The sequence below is a fragment of the Notamacropus eugenii genome, chromosome Y (assembly GCF_028372415.1).
Source record: "Notamacropus eugenii isolate mMacEug1 chromosome Y, mMacEug1.pri_v2, whole genome shotgun sequence".
NCBI lineage: Eukaryota > Metazoa > Chordata > Mammalia > Diprotodontia > Macropodidae > Notamacropus > Notamacropus eugenii.
In genome coordinates, this window is record NC_092880.1 from 5,368,816 (window position 1) to 5,379,952 (window position 11,137).

Genomic DNA, 11,137 nt, shown 5'->3' on the forward strand with positions numbered 1-11,137 from the left:
TGGAGGTCATAGGAGCCAGAATTAAAACTGACAGTCACCTACCCAGCAAAACTGAGTATAATAGTTCAGGTGAAAAATGAACATTTAATGAAATAGGGGACTTTCAAGTATTTTTTCATGAAAAGACAAGAGCTGAATTGAAAATTTGACTTTCAAGAAGAGAAGCATGAATTGGTGACCAGGAAAGAGAAATCCTAAGGGACTTAGTATCATTTTTTTTTTTACATTCCTACATAGAAAGATGAGATGTGTAACTCATGAGACCTTTCTCAATATTAAGATAGTTTGAGGAAATATAGATTAGAGATGGATAGATAGATAGATAAGAAGGAAGGAAGGAAGAGAGAAATAAAGAGAGCATAAGGTGAGTTGAATACGAAAGAATGATATCTAAAATATAAAATTAAGGATGAAAGGGGAATATATTGGGAGAAGGAGAAAGGGAGAGATAGAATGAGGTAAATTACCTCACATAAATTGGGCAAGAAAAAGGTTTCACAATGGAGGGAAAGAGGTGGGAGGTGAGAGGGAATGAGTGAACCATACTTTCCTCATATTAGGCTTAATGAGGGAATAACATACACACTCAATTGGGTATCTTACCCTACAGGAAAGTAAGGGGGAAGGTGATAAGAAGAGGATGATAGAAGGGAGGGCAGATTGGGGGAGGTGCTAGCCAGAAGCAAACACTTTTGAAAAGGGACAGGGTCAAAGAAAAAAGAATAAGAGAGTGAGCAGGATAGGATGGAGGCAAATATTTTTAGTCTTTCATAATATGATTATTATGGAATTATTTTACATAACTACATATATTGAATTGCTTGCCTTCTCAATGAAGGTGGGTGGAGAGGGAAGAAGAAAAAGAATTTGGAATTAAAATTTTAAAAACAAATCTTCAAATTTGTGTTTACATGCAAGTGGGAAGTCAGATATACAGATGATGGGGTGTAGAATTCTGCATCGCCTTACAAGAAAGTGGTAAGGGGATAAAAGGGGGTGGTAGGGCAGATTGGGGGAAGTGGTGATCAAAATGCATGCCATCTCAAGGGTGGGTTGGAGGGGAGAGATGGAGAGAAAATTTGGAACTCAAATTCTTGTGAAAATGAATGTTTAAAACTAAAATAAATTAAGTTAATAAAAATAGAAAAAATAAAAGTTCATAGAAAAATAAAGAGATGTAATAAATATTTCAAAAAAAAATGAGATCCAATTTCCCTTTCCCCCATCATCTACCCATCCATTTTAAAAGCAAGCAATACATCAATAATTGATGTGAAGAAATACAAAATATATTTCCATGGTGGACATGTGAAAAAAATCAATGAAAAGCAAAAGCCATGAAAAATAAAGTGGAATATATATATATATATATATATATATATATATATATATATATATATATATATATATATATATATATATATATATGTACATAGATGTAGACGTATATTGAGAGAGGTACGAAGATATAAATTAACTGAGTAAAAAAATTATTAAGGTATGCCAATCCTACCCAGAAGAAGAGTGGGAGAAGCCTATGAATAACAATTCACAAGCGTTAAGTAAATTGTTCCAGAAATGTTAGGCAGTAAATACAGAAAGTATTCAAGTACATGTTATATGAACAGCAACAAAAATTTCTTTCCTCTCTACTCTGTTACCTTTTCAGGGGAGAGCAACATTTTTATTTCTTGTGGAACAAACACTTTCCATCTTGGTTTAAAAAATATATTTTACTGAATTTGAATTTGATTTTATAAGGCAACTCCTGGTTCAAGCTGACTGAAAGAAATTGCATGCTTCTGTATAGAGAATAGTGTGTTTTAGGCATTTCTGTAGACAAAAGACTCTGACAAATTTCTTAAAATCGGCTATCAATGTAAATATGGAAGAAATATCTGGTAGCTTGATATCTAATGGGGGTTAAGGTAGAATGGAGCTAGTTGGCAGGAAATACATTCATCAAATTTACTGCAGTGAAAATCAGAGACAGTGCAGGTACGAGGGCTACATTTGGGGCCAGCTCTAACAGTCTTGTGGAAAGAGGGTTGTTAAGTTTTCAGTGAGAAAATTTACACCTCAGGAATTAGCAATCAGTTTGTGGTTTGATTTATGATTTTCTTCATTGCTTAGACTTAAGAAAATCTTAATAATGAAGATTAAATTTAAAAGTGTATGCATTCTTTTTTTTCTTCCTGGAAGCTCAGTTCCAAATATACAATCATACCTCTGTGATGCTTTATAACTTTTGCCGAGCTCTGGAGAAATGTCGTAGAAGACTTAAGGACTGAAGTCTTTCCCGGACTGGAGACCTGTGACTGCAAGCCAATCATCATGATCATCATCATGACCACCATCATAACCCCTTTCCTAGTCTTTCCTTATCTTTCCTTCTCATTTGAGATTTCCTTCCAATTCCTCTCTAACTCTCCTAAATAGCAAATTATTTGCATATTATCTCTCCCATGAGAATGTGGGTACTTTGAGTTTTAAATTTGTCTTTTTACCTTCTTTTGTTTCTTCAGCTTTAACTCAATAGATCATGTAAGGTTCTTCTTGAAAGTTTTCTAACACTTTAGAAAGGCATTCTATTGGCACCCAGTGTGAGACAATTTCCCTTAGTCTCCATGAAAATCAACACAGTTCTGTATCTTTCTTTCCTTCAAAACTAAACGTTTTCAGGCAGAGAAGGCTTCCTCGTGAATGGAACCAACTGCACAGAAATCTAGACCTTTTGCAGTTTCCTTTGACTTCCTGAAAACTGGTAATCATTTTGATTGTTTCTAGTTCAATAACGTTTCAAAAGTTTTTTTTTTTCATTCCAAATGGGGTTTCTCTTTCAGTAAAGATTTTGACAAAGTAAATCCTATCTGCTAATGAGGGAAAGAACTGTCTTAACTACCCCTCCACATTCAGGAACCTACACAGTCTCTAGTTATATCAATGCACTGAATCCAATGAAGCACAGCAAGTCATTAGGGAATGTAATTTTTCCCACTCAACATTTTACATTCTGAGTAAAGCTTTTCCTTTGTAGCAGTTGGTGATAGTCATTGATTCACTAGCACAAATTGAAAAAAAAAAAGACTCCTGGCACATAATTCCTTAATAATTGCTTATTGACTGTGACAGAAGCCATGCTCATTAATTAATTTTATCCACATAGGACAGATCCAAAAATAAGACTCACAGACTGAGGAAAATTGGAAAGAGGGCTTGAATCCAAATCCTAGTGACAAATTTTTCAATTCTGTATCACAATCTCATCCAACCTCTAAGGTGAGGCTAAAGAGATGATTCCTTATGTTCTGAGGTGAGGTGGAGTGGAAGCAATTATTTTTTTTCATTTTTTAAAAATTCTTTTTTACTGTTAATAAAATGGTTTTGCTTTTTTAATATTAATTTTATTTATTTTTAGTGTTTTACGATCACTGCCATAAAATTTAGATTTTTTTCCCCTACCTCCCCCTTCCCTCCCCAAGATGGCATAAAATTTTATATAAGCTCTACACAAACACTCCAATCAAATACATTTTCACTATAGTCATGCTGTGTAGAAGAATTATAATTAATGGGAAAAAATCATATAACAAACCAACAAGTGATACATGCAAAAAAAAATGATCTGCTGTATTCTGCGATTGAATTCTATAGTTCTCTCTGTGAATGTGGAAGACATTTTGCCTTAGAAGACCATTAGGAATTTTTTTTTAAGTCCTTGCATTGCTACGAAGTTCCAAGTCTACCAGAAAAAACTCTTACACGCTGTGGTCGTTGCTGTGCACAAAGTTCTCCTGGTTCTGCTCCTTTCTCTCAACATCAGATCATGTAAGTATTTCCAGGCTTCTCTGAAGTCTTCCTGTTCATCAATTGTTATAGCACAATAGTATTCCATTACACTGATACACCATAATTAATTCAGCCATTCCCCAGTTGATGGGCATCCCCTTTATTTACAGTTTTTGGCCACCACAAAGAGTGCTCCAATAAATATTTTTGTGCATGTGGTACCCTTTCCCATTTTTATGATCTCTTGATGATACAGTCCTAGAAGCAATATTGCTGGGTCAAAGGGTATGCACATTTTTGCACCCCTTTGGACATAGATCCAAATTGCTCTCCAGAGTGGTTGGATCACCTAACAGCTCCACCAATGTATTATGTTCCAACTCTCCCACATTCTCTCCAACATTTATCATGCTCCTCTTCTGCCATGGTTACCAATCTGATGGCTTTGATGTGGTACCTCAGAGATATTTTGATCTGCCTCTCTCTAATCAATAGTGACTGAAAGCATTTTTTCGTATGACTATTGATATCTTTAATTTCTTCCTCTGAAAACTGCCTATTCTTATTTTTGAGCATTTAACAATTGGAAAATGACTTGGATTTTTCTACATTTGACTCAGTTCTCTATATATTTTAGAAATGACACCTTTATCCCTGACATCAGCTGCAAAAATTCTTTCCCACTTTTCTACATCCCTCTGAACCTTGTTTGCATTGGGTTTGGTTGTGTAAAGACTTTTTAATTAAATGTGATCAAAATTGTCCATCTTGTACTTTGTAATGCTTTCTATTTCTTCTTTAGTCAAAAATTCTTGCCTTCTCCATAAATTTGATAAATACACTACTCCTTGCTCCACCAAATTGTCCATAGTATTAATCTTTATACCTAGATCGTGTATCCATTTGGAATATATTCTTATTTATGGTGTCAAGCATGGGTCTATGCCTAGTTTCCACTACACTTTTATGCAGCTTTCCCAGCAATTTTTGTCGAACAGTGAGTTCTTATCCCAAAAGCTGGGGTCCTTGGGTTTATCATACAGGAGATTGCTATATTCATGAACTATTGTGTCTTCAGTACCTAGCATAGTCCACTTGTCTACCCTTCTGTTTCTTAGCCAGTATCAAGTGGTTTTGATAATTGCTGCCTTATAATACAATTTGAAATCTGGTAGCGTTAGACCACCTTCCCTAGGATATCTTTTCATTAGTCCCCTTGATATTCTGGACCTTTTGTTCTTCCAGATGAATTTTGATACTGTTTTTTCCAACTTTAGAAAATTATTATCTGATAGTTTAATTGGTGTGGAACTAAATAAGTAAATTAATTTAGGGAGAATTGTCATTTTCATTATATTGGCTTGGTCTACTCACGAGCAAGTGATGTTTTCCACTTACTTAGATCTGATATTATTTGTGGCAAAAGTGTCTTGTAATTGTATTCATATAGTCCCTAAGTTTGTTTTGGCAGGTAAACTCCCAGATATTTTATAGTGTCTACCTTAGCTTTAAATGGGATGTCTCTTTCTATCTCTTGCTGTTGGGCTTTGTTACTACTGTATAGAAATGCAGTAGATTTGTGTGGGTTTATTTTGTAACCTGCAACTTTAACAAATTTGTTTATTATTTCAAGGAGCTTTTACTTGAATCTCTGGGATTCTCTAAGTATATCATGATATCATCTGCAAAGAATGATAATATAGTTTCTTCTTTGCCTATTCTAATTTTGTCAATTTCTTTATCTTGTCTAATTTCTATAGCTAAAATTTCTAGTACCATATTGGATGATAGTACTGATAATGGACACCCTTGTTTCACCCCTGATCTTATTGAAAATGCATCTAGCATTCCCCATTGCATATAATACTTGCTGAAGTTTTTAGGTAGATACTGTTTATTATTTTGTGGAAAGTTCCCTTCATTCCTATGCTCTGCAATGTTTTTAATAGATATGGGTGTTGTATTTTGTCAAAAGATTTTTCTGCATTTATTGAGATAATCATGTGGTTTCTGTTAGTGCTTTTGTTGATACGATCAGTAATGCTAATAGTTGTACTAATGCTGAACCAGGCCTGCATTCCTGGTATGAATCCTACCTGATCATAATTTATTGTTCTCATGATAAGTTGCTCTGTTCTTTGTGCTAAAATCTTATTTAAAATGTTTGCATCTATGTTCATTAGAGAAATTGGACTATAATTTTCATTCTGTGTTTTGTGTCTTCTTGGTTTAGGTATCAAAACCACATTTGTATCATAGAAAGAACTTGGGAGAACTCCTTCCCCAATTTTCAGAAATAGTCTAAATAATATCGGAATTAACTTCTTTAAATGTTTGATAGAATTCACTTGTAAATACATCTGATCTTGGAGACTTTCTCCTGTGAAGTTCATTGATGGCTTGTTCAATTTCTTTTTCTGAGATGGGGTTGTTTAAGTATTCAACTTCCTCTTCTGTTAATCTGGGCAATTTATATTTTTAAAAATAGCCATCCATTTCATTAAGATTGTCAAATTTATGAACATAAAGTTGAGGAACGTAATTTCTAATTTCTGTTTTAATTGGGGTTGAGTTCACCTCTGTCATTTTTCATATTGGTAATAGGGTTGTCTTCTTTTTTTTTTAAATCTGATTCACTAAAGGTTTATCAATTTTATTAATTTTTTTCATAAAACCAACTTTAACTTTTATGTATTAGTTGAATCGGATTTTAATTTCAATTTTATTTACCTCTCCTTTGGTTTTCAGTGTTTCTAATTTGGTATTTACTTGAGAATTTTCTATTTGTTCTTTTTCTAGCTTTTTCAGCTGCATGTCCAAAGTCATTGATTTCCTCTTTCTACTTTTAATTCATGTAGGCATTCAAAGATACAAAACTTCCCCTAAGAATTCTTTTACAGTATCCCATAAGATTTGTTAATTTGTCTCATTATTGTCATTCTCTTGAATGAAGTTGTTGATTGTTTCTGTGATTTGTTGTTTTACCCACTCCTTCTTTAGGATTAGATTATTAGTTTCCAATTAATTTTTGGTTTATCATTCCATGACATTTTGTTACATATAATTTTAATTTTGTTATGATCTGAGAAGGATGCACTGACTATCTCTGCTTTTCTGTACTGGATTGTGAGGTTTTTGTGCCCTAGAACATGTTCAATTTTTCTATATGTGCCATGTACCGCTGAGAAAAAGGTATATTCCTTTCTGTCTCCATTGAATTTTTTCCAGAGATCTATCATATCTATCTTATCCAGAGTTTATTCACCTCCTTGACTTCTTTCTTGTTTATTTTGAGGTTAGATTTATCAAGCTCAGAGAGGGAGAGGTTGAGTTCTCCCACTAGCATAGTTTTGCTGTCTGTTTCTTTCTGCAACTCCCCCAACCTCTCCTTTAAGAATTTGGGTGCTATACCACTTGGAACATACATGTTTAGTAATGATATTGATTCGTTATCTATGGAGCCTTTTAGCAAGGTATAGTTTCCTTCCTTATCTCTTTTGATTAGGTCTATTTCTGCTTTTACTTTGTCTCAGATTATGATTGCTACCCCTGCTTTTCTTACATCAGCTGAAGCACATTATATTATGCTCCAACCTTTTACCTTCACCCTGTGTGTATCCTCCCGTTTCATATGTGTTTCTTGTAAACGGCATGTTGTTGGATTATGGCTTTTGATCCATTTGGCTGACCGTCTGCATTTTATGGAAGAGTTCATTCCATTCACATTCAAATTATGATAACAATCTTTGTCTTTCCCTCCATCCTTTTTCTCAACTTTTGTGCTTTTAGCTCTCCCGTCTCCCTTCCCCTCCTCAATAGAGTTTTCACTTTAGACCACCAACTCCAGCCATTTTCCCTTCCTTCCTTCAGTCCGCCTCCCTTTTACTCCCCTTTACCCTCACTACTTCTTCCTCCAATTCTATCTTCCCCTCCCCTCTTTTCCCCGTTCCCCTCCTACTGCCTATAGAAGTAGTTAGATTTATGTAATTAATTAAGTTTATTGTTCCCTCCTTGAATCAAATCAGATGAGACTATCTCTCTAACAATTCTCCTCTCCCTCCCCTTTTTGCCTCTACTGTAATATAACTTTTTACTTCTTCCTGTGATGTTATCATTTTCTGCTTCCTCCTTTTTACATCTCCTTTTACAATCCCTTCACCTGTTTGAATCACATTTTTATCATCATATCTTTTACTTTATAACAGTTCCTTCTATCCATGTATATCCTTTTTACACTTCACTGTAGATGTCCAGTTCTCAATATTAACAAGTATCATCTTCCCTTATAGGGATGTAAACAGCTTGCCCAAATTGAGTAACAAATTTTTCTTTTCCCCTGTTTACCTTTTTATGCCTCTCTTGAGACCTGCATTTAAAGATCGAATTTTCTCTTGAGTTCTGGCCATTTTGTCAGAAAGGTCTGGAAATCCCTTATTTCATTGAATGTGCATCTCCTTGTCTGAAATGTTATACTGAACTTTGTTGGGTAATTGATCCTTGATTGTATTCCCAGCTCCTTACAGAATATCATATTCTGATTCTGGCGATCTTTTAATGTAGATGCTGAAAGGTCCTGTGTGATCCTGATTGTAGCTCCTTGATATTTGAATGCTTTCTTTCTAGCTACCTGTAATATTTTCTCATCCACTTGATAGTTCTGGAATTTGGCAACAATATTTCTTGGTGTTTTCAGTTTGGGATCCCTTTTGGGAGGTGAACGGTTGATTCTTTCCATGAGTATTTTGCCCTCTAAATGTAGCACTTCTGGGCAGTTTTACTTGATGATTTCTTGGAATATATTTTCCAGACTCTTTTTTTCATCATGGATTTCTGGTAGGCCAATAATTTTTAAATTTTCTCTCCTGGATCTATTTTCCAAGTCAGTTGTTTTTCCAATTAGATATTGTACATTTTCTTCTATCTTTTCATTCTTTAGATCTTGTTTGACTAATTCTTGATGCCTCATAGAGTCATTAGCTTCAACTTGTTCCAATGCTAATTTTCATCAAATTGTTTTCTTCAAGTAACTTTTGCATCTCCTTTTCCATCTGTCCAATTATTCCTTTTAAGGAATTATTTTCTCCTGTAAATTTTTGTGCTTCCTTTTCCATTAATCCCTCAAAAGTTGCCTTTCCTTTTGGAAAAGCAGATCATATAACCTGTGATCGCAGTCCCTCCTTGCTTTTACTAAGAGAAATAACACTGCACTTAAATCACCAGGATATCAGTTTGATTTTTTTTATCGGACAATCACTATGTGAAGGATCATACACGTTGCTAGGCATATAATATATCTGCCTAAATTCCCTTGTTTCTAAAAGGAGGATGATAAGAACACTTACTCCTGAGGGATGTTTCAAGGGCAAAATTAGGCAATATTTGTAAAGTGCTTTGAGAAACTGTGTCTAAAGCATTTTGTAAACCTTAATGGTCTATGAAACCATTAACTATCATTATTGTTAATAGATGGAAGACCATGTGTGAGATGTTCTATATGCCTTTAAGTTCAGTTAATATTTGGGTTTGTCATGTCTTTTATATGTCAGTTATTCAATCACTCTTTTTGGAGGCAGGAAGGAAAGGCAATTTTGGCTAAGTGACTTTCCAAAGGTCACACAGATAGTAAATGCCAAGTGTCTGAGTTGAGATTTGAACTCAGGTGCTCCTGACTCCACCCCTGGTGCTCTATTCACAGTGATACTTATCTGCCCCTAACCTGTCAACTATAATTTCTCTCAAACATTTATAGAAAAAAAATTAGCCTAGGAAAATTCAGTGAAGGAATTTATGAAAGGATTATGATCTTTGTTATTAAAAGAAATATGTGCACTGAGTAAAACATCATTCTCTCAATACATTTGTATGCTTCTGCTGCACTTGAATAATTTTCAATTAGGAGCCTGACTTTCCTGAACAAAGGCATTCATCTGAACCAGAGTTTTTTCATGGCATTTTTAACCTCTGTATTCCTAAGGGTATAGATCAAGGGGTTTAACATAGGCGTAATCATCGTAAAACATACAGCCACAGCTTTATCTATAGGAAAAGTGGCTACTAGCCTCACATACAAGAATATGCAGGGAACAAAAAACAAGACTACCACTGTGAAGTGAGAGCTGCAGGTGGAAAGGGCCTTTCTCCTTCCTTCTGATCTATCACCCTTCAGAGAACAGAGGATAACTATATAGGAGACAGTAAGTATGAGAAAGATTGACAAGCACATTACACCACTGTTAGCAATCACTAAAAGGCCAAGTACTTGGGTGTCTGTGCAGGCCAGTTTCAGCAATGGGAACAAATCACACATGAAGTGATCAATAATATTGGGGCCACAAAAGGGAAGACAGGCCACAAAGAGCAGTTGTATGGTCCCATGTATGGAACCTCCCAGCCAGGCTGTTGCCACCAGCAGATGACAAACATGAGGATTCATGATGATCATGTAGTGCAAGGGTTTACAGATGGCCACATGGCGATCATAAGCCATGACTACAAGGAGGATGATGCCTACACCACCAAAAAAATGTTCTGCGAAGAGCTGTGTCAGACAGCCTTTCAAGGAGATGGTTGTCTTTTCATAGAGTAAATCCACAACCATCTTAGGAGCAATCACTGAAGAGTAGGTGGCATCCATGACCGATAGGAAGGTTAGAAAATAGTACATGGGTGATCTGAAAGTTCGGCTGACAGTCATGGTTAAATCAATGTGTAGATTCACTGTGACAGTGACAACATATATGATTAAAAAAATTACAAAGAAAATTTTTCCAAGTTCTGGACTTTGTGTAAGGCCTAGCAGAATGAATTCAGTTACATTGTTTTTATTTTCCATTTGATTATTCCTCTGTGAATTTCTTGATTATTCTCATCTGTTTTTGTTTTTGTTTTCTCTTTTATCTCTCTTTCTTCCTTGTCTCAATTCATAGAGTACTGGGTTTGAGGTAAGGATTGCCAGAATTTAATTTTTCCTTCAAACACTTAGTTCTCTCAACCTGGATAATCATTTAACTTCTCTCATCCTCAGTTTCCTCATTTGTAAAACAAGGATAAAACAACCATGTTCCTCACAGAGCTGCTGCGAAGAAAAAATGAAATATTACATATGAAGTGCTTTTTGAACACTTTAAAGTGCAATATTTCTAATAGTTATTATTACTCTTCATAAAAATCTAATTGATTGAATCCAAATTTAAGAAAATGTTCAGTCTTTTGGATGACACTGCAATTCTTTCTGTGAAATAGTTTGTACTGCGTACATCATCGTAGTTAAGGAATAGGGTGTATTTCCATTGGTGTCAGCAAGCCTCTGATTTGGAAGTCCAATGAAGTGAAAAATGAGCAATCGCAT

General features: G+C 34.9%; 1 protein-coding gene across 1 annotated transcript; it reads right to left on the bottom strand.

The window, feature by feature from the left end:
• Positions 1-9,712: 9,712 nt before the first annotated feature.
• Positions 9,713-10,621, bottom strand: LOC140516570 (olfactory receptor 4C6-like). Its single transcript, XM_072627506.1, has one exon. The coding sequence runs from the start codon at positions 10,619-10,621 to the stop codon at positions 9,713-9,715; it is 909 nt and encodes a 302-aa protein (XP_072483607.1).
• Positions 10,622-11,137: the final 516 nt, after the last annotated feature.

Bases quoted from the DNA above. Each gene is read 5' to 3' on its own strand.
- LOC140516570 (XM_072627506.1), bottom strand. From the start codon at position 10,621: ATGGAAAATAAAAACAATGTAACTGAATTCATTCTGCTAGGCCTTACA.